Genomic DNA, 21,082 nt, shown 5'->3' on the forward strand with positions numbered 1-21,082 from the left:
TCCATGTGTAACTTACTTTTAACATTAAATAATTTTCTTTTTAAATACCTGAAGAATATTGTATCAACTGTATTCTAATCAGTAAGATTCCTCCAAATACAGATTTACAGTAGTATTCTCTGTTAAATCAGATATTCAGCTCTTGCATAGAATTTTCTTTAGCCCATGCAGCACAAAGATTACTTAGATTATTGAAGATTAAAATATTTTTTAAAAGCGTAAAAGAAAATACCTTCATTATGACGACAGACAATGTAAGGAATAGCAAGACTGTGAGTTCATATATTACAAATGTGGGAAAAACATGAAGTCCTAGAAGGAAAGAAAACAATATTGCACAGTTTGAGGCCAATATCTTACTATGGTAATTTTCTGGGTTAATAATATATTTAATTGAAAGACTATAGTCTCAAAACCAATCAAACAGAAAGCCTTAACTTACCTACCAACCACTTGATCACTAAAGCCCTAACTACCTACTTGATCACAAAAGCATTTCCTGCAATATCCAGCCCTTTTTTCCTTTGGGGAGGTTCAGCACAAGAAATATTCCCAAATGAATTAAGTTGCATATGACTGATGGACAAACACTTTTAATTTCTAAAGCTTTCAGTCCTCCACACCAGCCAACAATACAAAATCTGAACTGAAACACACATCTAATGAAAGCTATAAAAATCCCACAGGAAAATAATTCCATTGTTCTGCACAGTCACTGTAATATTTTGCTAGTCATTTAACTTTTTTTGTACAATATGGTCATGGACTATCACAGTGGAAGGAACATGTAACTCAGTATTTGCATACTGACTACATATATTTGACTATAGCTACAACAGAAATCCAAACTGCTTCATTCTATGACCCTCACTTCCAAACACTGAAAGACACCTGAACTTGAAAAGTCACTTAGACTGGAATCAGGTAAGGCTATAAACCCCTGAGCACGGTCTAACAATCAAGGAATTACAGAAAAACCCATTGCTTTGATGTTGGTGGGGTTTCTTTTGTTGGAGTGGATTGGCTTTTTTGGTTTTTTGCAATATTTGGTCATTGTAACTTGGTAATTATATGAAGAAAGGTAACAAGAACCACAAAGACTGCAGAAACATAAAATTAAATCCTGTTAATATTAAACATAAGAAAAAGAAGTATTTGTTGGAGAAGTCCTAGAGTCACCAAGGAATAATCTTACAACTAAGTCCATTTTTATCTCCTGAAGTATGAGGAACTTGTGCAGGCAAACATAACTGTGGATCTTTGGAAGCTCGTTCCTTTTTCATAAAAATTTCTAAAAGGTGAAATCAAAATAGTGGTGGTGTTCTCAACAAATTCATAATAGTTGGCATTTCTCCAATCCAGTTATTTCTGATGAAGGACAGGTATTTAGCTTTCTAAAGCATAAGGCACGTAAATCAATGCTGTAAATAACTTCTTATTTTAATGTGGGACAGGTTTCATTAATTTTCGCTCCCTATAGTGCAGAGCCAGACAAACTGTAGAGGACCAAGAGCTGTCATCGCTTCCAGACCTACAGTAACTTCACAATATTTTGTCTGTATGCACATTCAATTGCTGATGGAAACGTTCTTCAAATACACCAGGGATCTTTACCCAAGTACCACCCAGTCAGCACGCACACACCCTGTTTTATTTCTCGATTTCCTTCCAACTACTGAAGCAGAAATGCAAAAGACTGGCAAAGTAAGAGGAGAGATGGCAGAATAAGAGATGAACATCACACCAAAAAAAAGAAATCCACATATATACACAGATGCATGTGGAAGGGCAAGTAGCTCCTCTATATTTTCACTGTATATCACGTACACAGTGCTCTTTCACCTTTAGGCCGATCTCAGAAAATACATGAAAAGCAATTAGAGAAATACAGCCTGTAGCAATGGCATGTTTGATAAGAGGGCCAACTCTGCCACATCTAGAACTGAAGGTTTCCACGGTAGGCTATAAATAAAACCTAGTGCTCTCATCACTACTGGTGGCACTACACGTTCAGTTCTGGAGCACACAGGCAGTCTGAAGTCCATTTGAACTGCTGCCCAATGTGGAGATTATTGCTATATTCCGAAGAGCTAAAGCACAAACCACTGTACCAGTCCTTTGGAGGCGAGTGTCTGCAAGGTGAAAACAAGCCTAAACCTGTCACATACGCTATTCTGAGCAGACAAATCAACATCCCAGAAACCAGACTTTTTTTGAAGGAAATAAATCTCATTGTAAGTGATTTTTATGGTCAGTATAGACCTTTGGCCCAGTCCTAGATGAAAACCCAGGGTAAGGCCAGAAGTCATATCAGACTCCTATAAAAGCACATGAAACCTTCCTGACAACACAAACACCATCAGAAAGATTAAATTCATAGGCAGAAGGTGTATGAATATGGCCAGTTATTGCAATGGCTTTGATCAGATTTCAACTAAGTTCAGGAGTAATTTTGAAATCATTCTCTAACATGTAAGAAACACTTCAAATAACTCAAAAACGTCAGCGGCGTCATCAGCACATGTCACATTGGCCAGCAGTCAATAGCTAGGATAACACTTAGGTACACTTTTACAGAGCTGACCATAAGCTACCGGACTTCAGCTCTAAGCAGTGTTCACAAAGAGCTGGAACAGAGGCCTTGGGGTGCATCGATGTCAAGCCAAAAAGCACAGTTCACTCATGTAAGTTGGTATATATTCTGTGGACAATTACAGGCAAGACTTTGCACATTCTTTTTATAAGTACATTTTTCTTAAAAAGTACTCCCTCTTTCCTCGATTAGACAGATTCTACTGATCTGCTGGACAGCTTCCTAACAGCATGTGAATATCCAAACATCTTGACCATATCCTGGTTAGATCCAACATCAAAAAAAGCAATCTTGGAGATCCTTGACGGCAAACGAGTGCAAAAATCAGAACTCTGTGGGTCAAACTGGAGCCAGTAGAATTAATTCTGACACATCCTCAAGACAGGACATCACTCAGAAAAATCATGTTAGCTATGCATTGAGATGCTGTGTCTACTAAGAGTCCTAATGAACCGAAGATCATAGCCAGCAAATGCAATAAATGCTACAGCCCTGGCCAGATCATCAAGGAGCAGAGCAGAAAGCCAATTTACTTCATATCTCTGCAAAGGGTAAAGTCCTTTTGATTTTAAGTTCTGAGGGCATAAAACCTTCAAGTTTCATTGTGTTCCACGCAGGAAAACAAAGCAGTAGAGCTGCATGGATAAAGAGAAGGCGATGCATGCCACCTAATGAATTCCAGTTGGGACCTTCCTTTGATTTTTCTCAAATTCAACAGAAATGTTAAGAGGCTCATTGGACAATCCTTGTGTGCATGTTTGTTCTGGACAGTGATGGTGCTGTCAGTGTCAGCATCACCCATCTTCCGTAGCAAAGGACTGAGCTGTTAAAGGGTTTTCAGCATCTTGTATTCAAGGTCCAACACAGACCACAGGAGTTACCCAGAAGGGAAGCATGGAACCTGGCAGGTGGGTACATCTGTACAGCCAACTGAGAACACACAACTTGTCAGTGAAAATAATCTGTCACCTCACCAGTGGCAGAGAGGGTCCTGATGCCCAGTTTCAAACTCCATACTCCACATGTACACTAAAAAAATTGGAGCTTTTTTAAAACAGTCAAACAGTCAACTCAAAGATGTCTTCCATCTTTCTAAAAAGTAATCAAAACAAAATCAAATGATATATGGGTAAAGATCTGTGTACTAGGGACCAAAACAAAAATGAGGAAGAAAGTGCCCAAATGTGGCTCTAAGGGACTGGTCAAGATGTTCCCTCAAAACTCCTAGTGAGGACAGAGACTAACAGGAATTTTCTAACCTCAGCAGGTGGCATGAAGAGCGCCAGGAACCCTGAAGAACATCCAGAGGCCTAAATGAATGTACAGATTGAGCTTAACTCAAAGTGCAGCTGTTAATGCCTAACTGCAAAGGTGCATTATTCCCACAAATGCACCCAAGCGCAAATTTGAAAGCAGTACCATTGCACAGGTCAAGCTTAGGGCAGGTCCACTGCTATGGATATTACATGAAAAGTACTATTCAGCTCAGCTTTTAGGCACCAGAAGCATTTCTGTAGTGAGAACAGAAAAGCAGGCTTTTAAGACAAGCAAAATAGGAATGAACTTTTCCAAATGACATACTTACAGTCACTTTTCAATTATGATAATTTTTCCATTTGTGCCTTTATTCTACAGGGACCAGAAATGATACCACTGCAGTGGTGTTCCTCAGGATCTCAAGCGTTTCTCTATATAACTGCTCTCTATAATATGATTGCTGCATATAGTAACAAACAAACCTTCTCGTTAGGCAGGGGGAAGAACCTTTCCCTGTGGCTCTTACGTAATTTCACATAGTAAATCTCTATCCATTTATAGATAGATATAATTTGCATGTGTACATATGCAAGTAGGGAGCAAGCAAGAAGTCTTTAAAAAGAAGTCTACTAAGAAGAAAAATTCAGGACTACTTTTTATTCTACTCAGGTTTTCTTTGCAACATCACATTCACTCCTTTTAAAACCTACCTCTGTGCGACCCCACAGAATTTCCTCTTAAGCACAAAATTTAAAAGTAACTGAAAGGGAGAGGGGGGGCTAATTTTTATTTGGGGAGGAAGGGGATTTTGTTTGAGGGTGGGGGGTTTTTAGGGTTTTGGGTCTTCTTTCTTTGTTGATTTTGGAGGGGTTTTTGTTGGGTTTTTTGTGTTTGGTTTTTTTTAACAAGCAAGCATTTTCACATTTTGCCAGAGGCCTCTAACATAGCTCTTCTGATTTTTTAGATAATTTTCTTCTGAGGCAGGAATAATGCCCATTTTCTGTAAAATCACACCAACTTGTTAGGAAATTTTCTTTTCTTCCCTTCTTGCAATTATAATGGCAACAACTGTTAAAAAGAATTTTTTTCATATAATTCTGTAACAGAATTACTAAAATAATTTCCTTAGAGTACAATGTAGGCAGTATAGAGTGCTGCTAGCATGCCAACTGAGGTCTTGCTATTTTCTTGTACTCTAGCGAAGTCTTATCTCTAGTCTTAATTTATGCAGCCACAAGAGCGTAGGACAGTATTTTTGTTCAGTCCCTTGTAAAATTAACTTTGGGCTTATAATCACTTGTCATGCTTTGTATCCCTGATAACACTATCCACTCCATCACCATCTTTACTGAAACACATAAACAACTTACGTCTGTGAGCATTACTCATCCAAGCTTGTCAGTTATATAGGCCCAAGTTTCATCACAGCCCACCACTTTCCTCCCATTATTAAAAAATAAGTTATTCAAATAAACATATCTATTACTAAGTAATCTGACTCATCACCAGAAGCTATTAGCATGGGCTGGATTAAAAAAATATTAAAATAAAATTAAGACTGGCAAGCATAGCTATTTCCTTTCTGTTTTGACAGCCACCAGTTTAGCTTCTGTTACGAAACAATGAGTATCACACAGGTATATATGGAAAAACATTAAAATTATGCTGATGGTGGGACTTTACTGTTATCTCAATAAATACATGGAGATAAAAAGAACAATAAAAAACTTAAAATCCTACCAGAAGAAAAACCAAGGGTGGTGTTGAAAATACCCAAGCCCAAACCCTAAGACTTTCTGAGTAAACATGGGTTGAAGAAAGTTGGATTTGTGCACCGGGCCACATCCAAACCTCCTCTTAGACACTGCGATGTTCCCAGCATTGCAGGACATGCATCTCCTATACAATCCACAGGGAGAGGCAAGTACTTTCACAGGGCCTGTCTCCTCACCTGCTGATGCCAAGCACTTCAGCAACGCGTTCCAGTTTCCCTTAGACGAAGTGTATTGGGACATGCACAGACAGCTAGAGAGCGTAGCAGTTCAAAAGGAAATTACTGATTTACTGTAAGTATTCTGAGTTAACTCCTTTTGGATATCAACCATAATGAGTTACTCTCTCATCTTATGCATCAATGCTGCATTTCAGTTGGCATTCAAGTAGTGTCTGAGATACATCCTCTTTCAATTATTTTTTCCCTGCATTGAGAACATACAGATCACCCCCTCCCAATTAACCTTCTAAAGAAACAAGCTATAAAAAATTATGGTATTATGACGTTCTGCTTCTATAGAAAACCAAGTCACAAAAATCTGAAATCTACTCTACCAATTGACTCAAAATAGTAATACAATTTTAGTAAAAATTACAAATACAGCTGCTGGGAAGACAGAAGAACATTCAAAAAAACCCCAGCAAATCAATGCCCAAACCAAGGCCTTTTTGTCTTAAAATTTTTAGTTATGTGTTTTAAATAGGATCATTTCAGAATTGACATTGAAAAACTGACACTAAAACAAGACTTGGGAGTACAACATGGAAATGACTTCTGAAACTGAATGTTACATTTAAAAATAGCAGCAAAGGCAAACCAATACTGTGGTCAGCTAACAGCGTAGTATTTTAACAAAGTACAATCTATCTCCTCCCCTCACATTATAGACAACATTTTTTTCTCCTCACCCATACTGTAAGCAATGTTTTTATACATTATATATATTTTATATAGTATAGATATAACATTATTTAATATTATATATAAATATAATATATTTTAAAGTAAGTTTTCTTGGAAGTTACCTATAGATGCAAAGAAAATGATGGCAAGAAAGTCACGTATTGGTTCAATACAGCACATAATCTCCTCAGTAACCATGTGACCCTGAGAAGAGATCAGAGCTCCGGCTAAGAAGCATCCCAGCTCCATTGAAACATCCAACAGCTCTGTGATCTGTTAAGGAATAACAGAGAATCTATTGCTGAGTGACTTTATATACCATTTCACAGTGAAACTATAGAACTTTACATTATACGAAATGCAGGAAATTAGTATGTCTTTATGCAAGTTCAACAACAAACAGAATTCAGTGTACATATTTCAGTGTTGTGCAGTATTGTATTTATACAGAAGACTCACAAAACTAGTTTCTCCCTTTCTGTTACCTCCTTTCCCACAAAAAGAAAATTCAATTTCTTAATCTACATTGTAATGCTTTGTGTTGCTCTTAAGGACAGCATCTGATTTCACATGTCCAAGAGAGACTATAACATCTTTGGAGTTGGGGTTACATAACACATGGAGGCTGTGAAATAAAGCAGTAAGAACAGGGTATTTTCCAGCTGTCAAACAAGAGGGAAAAAATGAAAATCTAAGCTTGTATTTGGGAGAAGAGTCTCAATCTAGCAGAAGCCCCCGGCATAAATTACATTTAATTACTGTAAATTTGGTTCAAATGTACCTGTGTGCTTTACTGAACAGGGATTCATTTAAGTGTACGAAGTAAACTGCTGAAATGAAGCACAATGTCTGCTTGAAAGAATTCAGACTGCTTCATTGTTTTTTAATATTTTAATGTGGTACTAGAAGATGAGATGAAACACATGTAAAGAGACTAAACAAAACACAAAGCCAACTGCTTAAGGCAATGCCTGGAACATTAAAAAAAAAGTAAGCAGCAATTCTCATGTATGGTATGGTATAAAGTATGTTTTAAAATACTTCAAAATCATGCAGCTGCAGATGGTCATCCTGCTGAGAAAGGACAATGCTATTAATATTAATAGAACATTTAAAACCGATGACTTAATTTTCATTCTAATTTAGATTAAGCAAGAATACACTATAGTACATTTATGGACACCATTCATCATATCTTGAACAGTGCTATACTGTAAGATATGAAACAAAAACTCAGGTGACGTGAAACTAATGGAGGAGTGCAAAAGACACAATAAACAAGTCTCCACGCTATGCATAAAATGCCATCTAAAAATAATCCCAAGACTTTTGTGTATTGAAGTATTAATGTCTGAATGCTTATCACATACCTGCATTTGTAATAACACTCTTTAATTTATTGCAAGATACTTAAGGTAACAAATTGGTTCTGTCAACTAATATTAGTTGCTGATCATGCAAAGCAAACAAAATAATGTTATTCTCATTTTAAAACAAAAGGAATTTCAGTGCTTTTCAGAACAATTTGAAATTTTAAGAGGGAAGAAGGCAATATATACATAAAGGATTTAAAAATCACCAAGAGATGAATAAAATAAAGGAAACAGATATGAATAGGAAACATTTAAGTTCTTCTCAATCATACATTAGTTGTTTCAAAAGTCACAGCCTCTTGTGGATGATTAAGATCCAATATAGCCTATTCAAATAAAGTTGGAATTATTTTTACTACTCAGCTATAATCTTCCCACACTTAAGTGTTATCAGCTGCAACACAGTTCTACATTAAAACTTTTATAGCTAGTATTTTAAACATTCCCTTGGACAGGATTAGGTTACCATATGAGATGCAGCATATCTTGTACCAGAATTGCACGATACTGCACTGTTGTGAGAATCAATCTTCAAGCAAGGAGCAATTTGAGTGTGAAAGAAACATATTTGTTCAGAAAGCATCAGACATAACTGGAGTAAACAGCATGTCTAACTGGGAATTTGGTCCCACAGCATAAAAACTGAATTACATTCCTTCAGTCTATAGCAAGCCAAGTGTGAGCTCAAGAGCCTAGTAAAAAAATAGGCAGATTTTGCTATTTCTTGTCTAGTCTCTGGGTACCACACAACTTCAGGTCTACAAAATCTATAGGTCACTCCACATACAGAAAAGTGTAAAGTGTATCAGAGAGCAAGAAAAAACGCCAAATTTACATAATTTTAACACTCTCTCCCCTGCTCCAGTTTGTTTTTCAGATTTACAGAATCAACTAGGTTGGAAAAGACCTTTAAGATCATCAAGTCCAACTTTTATATGTAGCTTTATACATACATTCCTTTTACAATTCCCAGCTTTGTCTCTGGCTGTCCCATAGTATTACCTACAAGTGGACACATTTCCTCAGCTAAAACTGTAGAATCAGGGTTTATTATATATAATGTAAGGGCACATGTGCACACACATACTAGAGGACTTGTTTTACTGGCAGGAAGGCATTCAGAGCAGAATTTCTTACATAAGCAAAGCCTGGAAAGTATTGAGCGTTTAGTATTCCCTCTCTGCTTGCATCACTTCTAATGTTCCGCCTTTACCAAACAGGGCTTTAGCAATTACTAATCCCTGGGCTTTGCGCTGTCCTCTTCCCAACTCTTACACTACAGAAAGCTTTTTCAGTCAAAATTATGTGAGAAATTTTGTCAGTTTATATGTTTTCCTCAGTACAACTTAGTTTTCAGTTGTATTCAAAGATCCCATTTTACTCTAATTCAGAAAGGACTGCTTTGCTTTCACTAGAATATTGGATTTTTATGTTCAAATGTTCTACCACGTCAATAAATAAAGAAATAAACATTACTGCTATAACATGTTCTGTGCGAATCTCAACCATCTGTTCAGCAGTTGTTTTGCTTATATTCTCTAATGGTGTCTATCTTCTTGCCTCTCTTTAATCATCATAGAAGCTTAATGAATATGGTAAACCAGTAAAATTAAATAAAATTTTGGTGGAAATAAAGGTATTAGAATTTCAGGCGTTAGTAATTTAAATCTGCTCAAGAGTAAAGAGGTGAATTTTAAGCTTGCATTTCAAGAAAGTAAAGCCGTAATGGAAATGGAAACAATTTTTAGGGAACCTTGTAAAAACCTCTGTCTCAACTGTATTTTACGAAATAATTAACTAGAATATTTGAAATTAAAGTTCTTCCTTAATCTTCTTTTAATTGATAGGAAAGAGTTCATAAGCAGGTTATAAACCATTGAAAAGTACATGAAGCTAAGAATGATATTGCAGTACTAGTAATGATACCCATAAGAAATTGCAGAAAACCCCCTGTACGTATTCATATGTAAAATACTGCAATAACATCACTGTATTTTCGGTATGTAAAGCAAACTGGCAATTTCCCTCCGTTTGCTGTCACCATCCTGGGTCAACCATCAGGCAGTGAAACCAGAAGCCACTTTTCCCCGATGTGTATGCACAGTCCTATAAACTATAAATGTATACTATAAATGTAACTGCTGTCCTTCTTGTCAGATCCGGTTTTATATTTTTCCATTTCCCTAATAACATTCAGCAACTTCAGTTTCAAAACACAATAAAACTGACTACAGTTGTCCTGCAGGTGTCCAATGCAGCACTTCAGTATCAGGACAGCATTTAAAACAATTTTCCTTGTAATGTTTCCGTACATACAGAATATGAAAAAGCAACACTACACCAGTGAATGCTCAGGCTGACATATTCTTCAGCTGATCCCAGTAAGTATCTCGACTTACAACTACAAGTTTGGCCATTGATCCTGAATGGCCATATTTAAAACTGTAAGTTAGATTTGTTCCTTATGTGGTAATTCAGGAGAACAGTTCACCAACAAAAACAAACAAACAAACCAACCACTATATGCATATCCCAAAGCTTGAAAAGGAGTTGCTGAAAGTGTAATAATGATCTACTGAACCTTTGTTACTGAAGACAAGGTACATGATTCAAAGATGCACAACTGTCTCAGTGTCATCTATACTGTTACAGGATTGGCACTTGACACAATCCCCACCTCCCAGCCCCAATCTGCCTAACCAGTTGAAGGATAAAAGGGAGGGGAAGTTCAATTATTTCTGAGAATACTGGGAACAGAAAGAGTATCTTAAGCTCCAAGTCTTACTAAAATATCTGTTTCAGGTTTAACAAGTTGCAATGTTATTCAAGTGAGCCAAGCTCAGAAATGCTCAAAAGTCATGACCATACACAAAATCTCCTCAACTGACAGAATAATCCTTACAAGAAAATTCCTTACTCACACTGCAGTATAGGAACCTCTTCTGTCTCATCTTCCCTCTTGTTTTCTCATACAGAATTTGCACTTACTGACAAGGAAATGGCAATTCTTGTTTAATTAATCATCTGAGATTTTTCAAACACAGGAACCAAGTAAAATAAATTAAGTTTATATATAATGAGCATTACATGTCCTGGTGTTACACATTAATCCAAATACAGAATAAGCTTAGCTGGACACCAGAAACACAGCCAACACTGAAGCACATAATAAGTAACTATATGCATGAGGCAGGAAGACCATATCATTCCTACTCTCTTCTTTGTGTATTGGGAAGGATGTGTCCTGCAGAGTAACTCACAATGCTAGATAGTGAGTTAAAATATTTTATTTACAAACATATCTCAAATTTTCTAAATGGAGCCACAGAGCTGTCGTTGGTTAAGGACACTAAAATAGGCACTCTCTTAGTGCTCCTCTACAAATTCAAAAGCTTTTTTAGAATTACACCAGTACAGAGAAGTCTGTGTTTGCAGATTAATTATACAACCTCCTTCAATATTTAGACTTGGCTTTCCAATGAGAAAGATCTTTGCAGAATCCATGACAGTTTAATTGTTTTCCTACCTGGCACCCGAAAACCTTAATCTCACCTTTCCAAAGACATGCAACATTTTTTTCAGCTTAGATTGTGATCACCCATCCTATGTTTGTATTCCTGACATAGTACAGCATCTACACCAATTAAGATTGGTTTTCCAGAAGATTTGTTTGTTCACTTGTACAACTCAACAAGCAAATGCTTTTTTACTTTTTTTAAATATGTGTGTTCAAACTATAACAAATCTATCAGTGTCAGTGAATATCAGGCACCTCAACTGGTTCACTGAAGTTACCTGTAGTATCCTTTGTACCATTCCCTTCGATAAATCATTTATCAACTTCAAAAAGAAAGAATTTTGAAAATGCTGAAGAAGCCTTCTGGTTTCGCAGTATAAATCCAATGAACTCAAACATATTCTCCCCTCCATGTTTGTATACACATATGTATTGTGTAAAGTCATGTAGACAATCTCCTTGTATATTTGAAACGCAATTTGGGTACAGTAAGCCCAATTCTATGTAGGCCATGATTTTAATTAAAAAGTAAAACTGCTTCTGTGGTTTGTTTGCTGGTTTTCATTAAAGTTGTTTTACAAGTGTAATGTTTGCTTGTTAGACAGTAAAAAGGAGAAAGTAGTTTTGTTTCTTTTATTAGAGGACACATTTGAAATATGAATACCTGTTTAGAGCAATGGCATTTTTAACTCGTACAACAGAAGTCACTAACTGTAAAGCCATGGTCTCACTAACTACTTTTCAACCTTCTTCCCGAAGAAGGTCAGCTTTCCCTTGTTGGGCTGCAGTAACTAAGCAAATACCCCTAGAAAACAGGCACAGGAACTTTTGGGCTTAATTATTCTTAGAGGATGTAACAGTCTGCACATTCAGGATAATGGAGTGTCAAACCCACAACATTATCAAGCAACTGTCACATTCTGCTCTCCAGCAGTATAGTTTTTCAGAGGGCTGAAATGTGAGATAGAAACAAATAAGGAATATTCAGGGAAAAATGAACCACACCCAACAGGGTTAATCAAAATCTATGAGCCTTAAGGCACTTCTCTCCTTTCCTAACTTCATCCCAAAATGTGTCTCCCACACAAAAAGAAAATTATTTTATAATAAAAAACCTTGTTGAGAATTTGTTATTGAGAAGAAAGCTGTGAGCAAATGTCACAATCAGACATCAGTATCTCAAAATCCATCCTAAATTATTTTCAAATACATGAAGTAGCCCACAATTAGAACTCAGATCATGATTCCTAAACTGGCTGTATTAAAAGCTAACAGCAGAATTTCAGCTGATTCACATTCAAATTGTATCTCTTCCTACTCATCTGTGCTATAATGCAGGAATCTGCACATTTGGGGGTTGTTTTAAAACATTTTAAAACCAAATAATTAAGAGGCACATGTATATGCAATAACAGTAAGTGTGATGGCTTTTGTGATATTGATGAAGTAAACTACCACATGCATAAAAATGTTTTATTAATTTAAAAGATTACCGTTAACATAAGGAAGGTGAATGCAGTTATTCCTAGAATGAGGATTTCTTTATTCCCTTTGCTTTCTGTGTGCAACTTGCGGTAATACGGTCCTATGAGATAAGTCTTTATAACAAGACAGAGAAGAAAAACAGCAGCCAGAGAAAACAGAATTTGGCCAATCAGTATCAATATTCTCAGAATTTCCTTGAAAATGCTGGAAGAGAAGAACAAACAAAAAGTTTCTTTCAAGTGCTCTCATACTTCCCAACCAGTTCCCCGTAAATGAAAAGATCTAATTCCATAAATGTTCAAAACTGAGTAGCTACAGGAAGGTATTTAGATACGTTAGCAAACAAGATTAAGACTAAATCTGCAGATTTAGTCCAGAAACCTCTTTTACAGCCTAGAATTTACTTCCACATTGACTCAGAAAGATTTTTGTTGACTGATCTCCAAGGTAAGACATCAGGCACAATAATACTATGACTTAGTCTTTGACAAAAACATGCTCAGACAGAATAAAGTAAATGAAGAAATTCATTCTTGTTTTTTTAAAATAACAAACTTTCCACTACAAATTTTAATTACCACACAGGACAAAAGCAGCTATAGCAAAGAGATTATTTTCATACAACTACTTTTGTATGACTACTACAAGTTTCTACTTCATGACAAGTAGAACAATAAAGGAAATCCACCAGAGTGCCTATTTTCCATGGAACACACATTAACTGTAGTGCTCTCACATTCATATTGGTAATCTACATAGTAACTGCAAGGGATAAGGGGAAGATCCATACCATAATTTTTTTACCTGGAATATGTGCTCACTCCTGCTTGAATAAGTGTAGGCATGACAGCTATAAATAAACCAAGCTGCACATCCTGCATCACCAACATGCCAAGCAGTACGCTGCTGTAGTCAATGTCCCCTGTACACCAGCAAAGTGGTCATGGAAACAGTCATCAGAAACCATGAATGCTTGCAAATGCTCAGAAATCTAGAAAAGGCTCAATCCAATGGAAGCCCAGTATAGCTCTTAATGGGCTGAAGGTCATTCAAAGAAGTCTAGGGATTTTTTTTTTCCCCACTAGTAGGTATATTAAAATGTATCTATAAAGACATATTAAAATACAAACAAAATATTCATATGAAACTTCTGTTACACAGTAAAAACATAGACTTTGCTTAGCAGTTAAGCACTAGTTATGCATTTAGTGAAACTTCTCTACAGGCTTTATTCTGAAGACACATGTACGAGCCAGCATGTGTAAAACATACACTTTGAATTCTGGCATTAGAATGAATATTCTAGAGGGTGAGGAGTACTTTAATACAATTTGTATGAGGGAGATTTAAGTGGAAGAAAGCAGGATGTCAAAACTTTCAAAAGGAAACATTTAGAAGTATTTGAGAAGCTAGAAATATGGCTCTTGAAGGTACTTATTTGAAGAGCTGTTAGCTACGAAAGACCATCTGAACTGGTTTCTGTTTCCTGAAGAAGGATGTGAATTATTTAAATTAGCATTTCTGCCCTGATGACAGGTAGCAATGGGCTAATCTGGTAACCTCTTAAAAAGTTCAAGGATTCCAGACCCTCAGTAAAGTCAGTTATTAATGGAGAGCACTGGTTGTACTACACTGTCTTTGCCCAAAGAGGACTGGCTATGTACAAATCAAGTACACTTCCTAGCAAGAATACGCACAACACTGGTCAGCGTTAAACAAGGATGACTGCTTGTAAACCAGGCTTAACAGTGTGTTTTGTTTTGCTCTTTTAACTAGCTTCTCTTATAATATTACAAAGTCAACTCATATCAAATTTTATTAGATACTATAGTAGTCCATATTTAAAGTCATATTTACCTTCTTTATCTCCTCGAACACTACCTGCAAGAAATCTGGACACCAGTGGTGTGCTCGACAAAGACAAGCAAGTGGAAATGAAGACACTCTGTGTTGGTCTAATTTGGAGCAAGTGCCCCCATAGTAAACCAAAGGCAATCATCAGAACTGTCATGTAGCAGGGTCCTTGCAAAGATATTTTCCATACCTTGGGAAGAAAACATGTTTTAATGACTTTCCGCATTGCTAAGTTACAATGTTTTTCACTGCAAGTAAGCAGTTCTTTACATATAGTCTTCATATATTCTGTAGCCATATTTTCTACTATTAAAATTCTAGCTGGTTTATAACTTTTTCTTTTTAAATTAAGACCAAAAGAAACTTGTAGTTTTTGTTGAATTCTGATGGCCACGTCATTTAATATTCCAGATTGTGTTAACATACTTGCTTGATCAGTTTATTAGCCAGTAGAGTATGTATTATCAGTTCAGTATGCAGGACTTAAAATTTCTGATTTCTTCATAACAGGAATGGCAAACATCACTGACACTCCATAACAGCAACTGCACATTACTGCAGGTTAAAATAAGGCAGAGATGGACTGTCAAACTGTGAGAGATTTTTCTAGTAATCAAACTCTTTTACTACAATAAGGAGTAAACGTAGTTTTTTTTGAGACACTGAATAAATAATGCATTCTATTCTTCACAAAGTGCAGAAGCAAATGTCACATTTGTCTTTTCAAAAATGTACAAAGTTACACCACTGCGTTATAGGGAGTGTGTAAAAATCTAAAATATAACTAAAACCTGCAGTTTCAGTAATTAGCAATTAAATCCTTTAACGCAGAGATATTATACAAAAATACCTTTCTTAATCTTTCAGGAGAAAATTCCAGACCAACTAGAAAGAGAGTGAAGAATACACCAAACTCTCCTAATGTCTCCACCTGTACAATAGACTTAGAAAAAAAAAAAAGAAAAAAAATCAGTGCACAGCAGTCTACTTAGAATACAAAATTATAAATACACTACAAAACAAATGGATTCTCATTATGCTTCACAGGTAGCTCACTTGCTGCTCATATGACATCAGAAGTTCCCATAGCACCTTTAGGGCGCAATTATTTTTCCCATCACCTGGCTGATATTAGGTGATAATTTGGTTGGAGAGTCCTGGTCACCCAACGTGCACATGTGCATTGATCTTCGTAAGTGCTGAGGAATACATCTGGTCCAGGTAGCTTGGCTGGCAAGCTGCAGATTGAGATGGAGATTGAACTCTCAGTGGGAGCCTGCAACAAGTGTCAGTGAAGTGTCAGCCTTTGGGATAACCAAGGCCACGAAGGTGAATGCACACTGAGAGGCCAGAGACTTTCATCAATGGTCAGACGGGGAAGTTTCCTTAACAGTAAGCTTACTTGCTGGTTGAAAAAAAGTAAGTTATGTTTTATACAGGTCCTATTAAATCCCCAAGGCTTGCATTCAGAATCTACTTCTCGCTAGTTATTTTCTTGGTCTATTGGTATAACCTTTCTGCTAGACTGCGGTTGCTGTCCTGCTCGCCATCCTACAGGCTCCACACATCCATCTCTCAGACCAGCACAACTACCAGCCTTTGTGCTTCAGACAGAAGGGTCCAACAGCAAGAAAAGTGGCTGTCTTCCTAATCACTACAGAAAAATGGGGATACTTCTGGCTGGAAACTGGTGTACCCTCAGGGTTCAGTTCTCAGGACAATTCTATCATATATATATTGGAGCAGTTGAATGCACCACTAGCAAGTTTGCTGGTGATACCAGACCGGGAGGTGGCTTTGACTCTTTCGAGGGACAAGATGCCTTGCAGAGGGATATGGATACACTCGAGCATTTAGGCAATGATTAATGGGAGGAAATTATTTAACAACGCAAAATGCTGGATTCTGATCCACCTAGGATGGGGTAATGCAGGCACAAGTATGGATCAGGAGAGGAGTGTCTGAAGAGCAGCCCTGCAGAAAGGGATCTGGGCGTGCTGGTAGACAGCAGGCTCAGTGTGAGTCAGCAGAGAGCTCTGGCAGCCCAAAGGGCAAACCCCGCCCTGGGGTGCATCAAACAGAACATCACCAGTCACTCAAAATTATCCCACTGTATTCAGTGCTGGTGTGGCCTCACCTGGAACACTGGGTCCCAGCATTTGAGAAGGATGTGAAGGTCCTTGAATGCATCCAGAAGAGGACAAAGCTGGTGGAAGGGCTGGAAGGAATGTCCTGTGAGGAACAGCTAAGGACTCTGGGTTTGCCTAGCTTGGAAAAAAGCAGGATGAGGGGCAACCTCATCATTCTCCACAGCTTCCTGAGGAGGGGAAGTGAAGAGGGAGGTGCTGAGCTTTTCTCACTGGTATGCACCGACAGGATGCATGGGAATGGTTCAAAGCTGCCCCAGGAAAGGTTCAGACAGGACACTAGGAAGCATTTCTTTACTGGGAGGGTGGTCAAACCCTGGAACAGGCTTCTTAAAGAGCTGATTGATGCCCCAAGCCTGTCAGTGTTTAAGAGGCATTTGGACAATGCTTTACCTTTTGGTTAGCCCAGAAGTGTTCAGGCAGGGAACATGAACAGTGAACACTATGACTGAAATACCCTATTCTATTTTAAAAACCTAGTATTTCTTTTCTATGTACTTACAGGGCAGAGTAGAAGAAAAGGTTTATCATCAATTACAGAAGTGGGGACAGAAACTATCTTTTCTGCCAGATTAGAATCTGCCGGCCTTCTCTGTTCCTTGGACATTCAACTTTTTTAGGAAATGCAGAAGAGATCAAGCACAAGAGACCCAGTCAACATGAGTATTATCCAGATGAATAATGTTTAATCACAGCTCCACAAGAAAAAGGCAACTCACTTAAACTGTCCTAAAGAAACTTTTCTATCTGTTCTGACCACATCATCTTCTGCAATGTAAGTCTCTGAAAATTTGTTGTTGGGTCTCTTTCTAACGCCAAGCTTACAAACTTGATTCTCAGTCTAAGTGGTGAAACTTTCCAGACATTCTCCACCCAGAAATTATGTACAATGCAGAGGTTGAGATTATTTAATCTCTTCTAACATAAGATCAACAAAATCCTAGAATTTCTACTAATCCCTACTTACTTTTGAGCCCAACAGTCATTTCCAACAGAAGCCCATGTAAGAGCAGATATTGCAAAGACAGTTCCAAGGGGTTTCACGGATATCAATGCAATAGACACGTGCAACTTAAGCAGACATTACCGTGCAGCCCTAACGTGTTCTGTTTTGCCTGCTGGCTAAACAATCTGTTAAAGCACACCAGAGCACTAATCAAAATATGTCCAGCCAACCACAGCTCAAGGTTTCACAGGAGCCAGTAATCAGGGTACACGTGACGGAGCTAAAAAGGTTCAAAAGACTTCAGGAATGTGGGCAGGGTACTGGGAAAGGAATAGGGGGACTAGGGTGGATGAAAGCACTACAGAGGTGCAAAATAACTCTCTAGAAAGTCAAGCTATGTTACTTGGGGAACTATTTGTTTTAAATGCTTCCTCCACTGTCAACACTGACTTTTTGCAAGGTTCTGTATATTTTATGTCATTTAAATAATTTAGCTGTAAATCATGATGCTTTATGATTAAAGTCAAAAAGAAAGAAAGAAAGAAACAAAAAAACCTGACATAAAACTTCCACAACACACAACCTTCGGTTTTCACTTTCAACAGTTGTCATAATTTTACAGAAGAAAAAAAGATTGAAAACAAAATTATTCAAAGACATAAAATTTGAAGGCCTCCTCTTGCAAAGGTACAGGTTTGGGGATATCTTTTTTTCAAAATACATTTGAGGTTGGCAACACCATATTCTTTTAAAACTACTTTTGAAGACTTCAACAAATTAAATCAGTCAAGAAGTAACTTGCATGCTTACCTTGATACTATTTAGTCCTGAGGGTCCTAAGAGTACTCCACAGATGATATATCCAAACATGGTTGGCAATCCTATTGTTGTGCACAGCCAGCCACATGGCAAAGACAACATTCCTATTGTCACAATATCCTAAATACGTAAGATTTACAAAGGCATTAGTATAAAGGACACACAAATTTGGGATGAAATTGAAGACTATTATCTTTCAAAAGATAAATAGCACTGTAAAATTAAATGTAGACTACTTCCTGTGAAAGGAAAACAAAACTTCTGTAAATTAACCTCAGTGCTGTTGCAGGTAGTAAGCACAGCAGTTTTTCAGATGAAGCAGATGAGGTACCGACCTTAAGTAACTGGGAGACTTTTAATCAACTCATAAACATTTTAAATATATTACAGAAAGCAGGCAATTTCCTGAGTGGAATGACACCTTGCATTAAAACAAGATGGTGAAACAGAACTGTTTTGGGGTTTTATAATTAAAACAAAAATCCCAATCCAGCTATTCTATATGAAGCACAATCAAAACTCTACCACATCTATGTATTTTCCAGTCTCCCTTTTTTCATCACAAGGCACAACCAGATAAATTCTCTCTATTGACAACATGCAAGTGGCTTATTAAGCAGTAGCTTTAAAACTTTACAGTCTGAAAGAAGGGACAGTGCCCCAAAGGTGAAACAAGATTAAGCTGAATAAAACCAGAGAGAATTCATGTGGCTTCATGATCAATCTTGTGAAGACAATCCTAAGAGCAGGGAACACATGGCCAAATCATCATCATAGATAGGGGAGTCATGAATGCTGGGATAACTTCAGAGAGACAAATGCTGAAACTATACTCACTCCAACCAAGTAGTACTGACATGCAAACTAGGGGGACTAAACCCAAAAGTGAAGGACAAGAATGTCTCTAAAATTATTACCTTTATGAAATGATGATCAGCACGAGGAATGGTTGAATCTCTGGGTTTAGTAAGGATATACTGATTGTTCTGGGAATCAATAAGCATACTAAGACCTAAGTCATCTTCTACTTCTCTTTTTGAAGCATTTCTTTTGGAGCTGGCTTCATCTTCTTCCACCCTTAAAACTGCTTCAAAGTTTACACCTCTAACCTTTAAGAAAAAGAAAACAAATAATCAAGGAAACAAAAAAAGGGGAGTCAATTAAGCATATAATAAAAAGGGAAAGACTATTAGCTGTGCTTGAAGTTTCTACAGAACTTGTTGACACAGACTAAAAATAGTGCAGGTTTCTTCTCTAAAAGTCTTTCAATCTCTTAATCAAAACGTGATGTCTTTAAAAGTAACATCTTATCACCTTGAACAAAACTACTTGGAGATTACAAAGTGATATTGAGTTCACGAAAATCTGAACTAAAGACTGCATTCCAGGTCAAGAAAAGGTCACTATCCTATAAACTTGATGGAGAGATTATAAGAACTATTTCTATCTAGTTATTTTCACGATTTTCTTTCTCAAAACAGCAATTCTTGAACACAGGTTGTAGTGCAGATTTTTTTTTTCATTTTTACCTGCTACACTTCTCCATTTGGCTATATTTTAATAGAAGCTTGTGTATCTTTATCAGAATACGGATTACTGTATTAAAGCTCCTCTATTCTAAAATTCCACTGTTTTAGTTTAAAGGAATGTTCCCTGCAATGACGGAGAAATACGCAGTCCTCCAGGTTGCATTTCATGATTCCTTTTCTTTCATGGATGGAGCTACAAGCAGAAAAGCAAGGAGATGGCGGGCGTTCTGCCCGTTCCCAGGCGCCGGGGGAGAGCGCCCGCCCCGGCCCCCGACAGGGCCGCTCTCCCCCGGCGGAACAGGAGAGGGCGCTGCCGCCGGCCCGGCCCGGCCCCGCCCGCCGCGGGCGCTGCCAGGTGCGACTCCCGCGGGGCACACCCGCTCTCATCCGCCGCACACGAAATTAAAAAGCTGCTGTCGCTTTCTCTCGATTCGAGCACTACTACTACAAAAAAAACCCAAACAAACAAAACAACGCACGGCTTGGCTCTCTGCCATAGAGAAACTGGTCTTGCGTCCTCAGCAGAACTCAAGAGCTATGCTTACCTCAGGAGTCAACCTGGAAATCAACAAAAACCTCCCAAGAGCAGAAGCCAAAAAAACTGTAATCCATGTTTATGCAAACAGGGCCAATCTGTCTGAGGATGGCAAAATCGGACACAGAATAAACTGACACATTGCTGGCTCTAGAAACACACAGCCTTACCTGAAGGATACTGTCCCATCATGCAACATAAAACAAGGATCAGCGCAGGTAGGCCAAGGCACAAAAAGCAGAGGAAGGCAGATGTGAAGAAAGTAACACCACAAACACATTTCAGGTCTTTCCTTTGAACAATATATCTTTTCCCAGACCGTGAAAACCAACTGCAAGGATTCTTGCTCT

The 21,082-nt window shown here is 37.6% G+C and overlaps 1 protein-coding gene across 3 annotated transcripts in view; it reads right to left on the minus strand.

Annotated features, from left to right (window-relative positions):
* TMCO3 (transmembrane and coiled-coil domains 3) overlaps window positions 1-21,082 on the minus strand; it is a 32,774-nt gene that overhangs the window by 3,275 nt on the left and 8,417 nt on the right. Inside the window, exons 4-12 of one of the 3 annotated variants that reach the window (XM_039549647.1) lie at window positions 19,586-19,777; window positions 18,660-18,788; window positions 15,607-15,699; window positions 14,760-14,946; window positions 13,707-13,824; window positions 12,911-13,106; window positions 6,650-6,800; window positions 5,802-5,875; window positions 254-312 (exon numbers count right to left, since the gene is read on the minus strand). In XM_039549647.1, the coding sequence (XP_039405581.1) occupies window positions 5,820-5,875; window positions 6,650-6,800; window positions 12,911-13,106; window positions 13,707-13,824; window positions 14,760-14,946; window positions 15,607-15,699; window positions 18,660-18,788; window positions 19,586-19,777 (1,122 nt within the window). In that variant the 3' untranslated portion in view covers window positions 254-312; window positions 5,802-5,819. The other 2 variants (XM_039549642.1, XM_039549653.1) reach the window with 2 other exon arrangements.

Source organism: Corvus cornix, chromosome 1 (genome assembly GCF_000738735.6).
Source record: "Corvus cornix cornix isolate S_Up_H32 chromosome 1, ASM73873v5, whole genome shotgun sequence".
NCBI classification, from domain to species: Eukaryota; Metazoa; Chordata; class Aves; order Passeriformes; family Corvidae; genus Corvus; species Corvus cornix.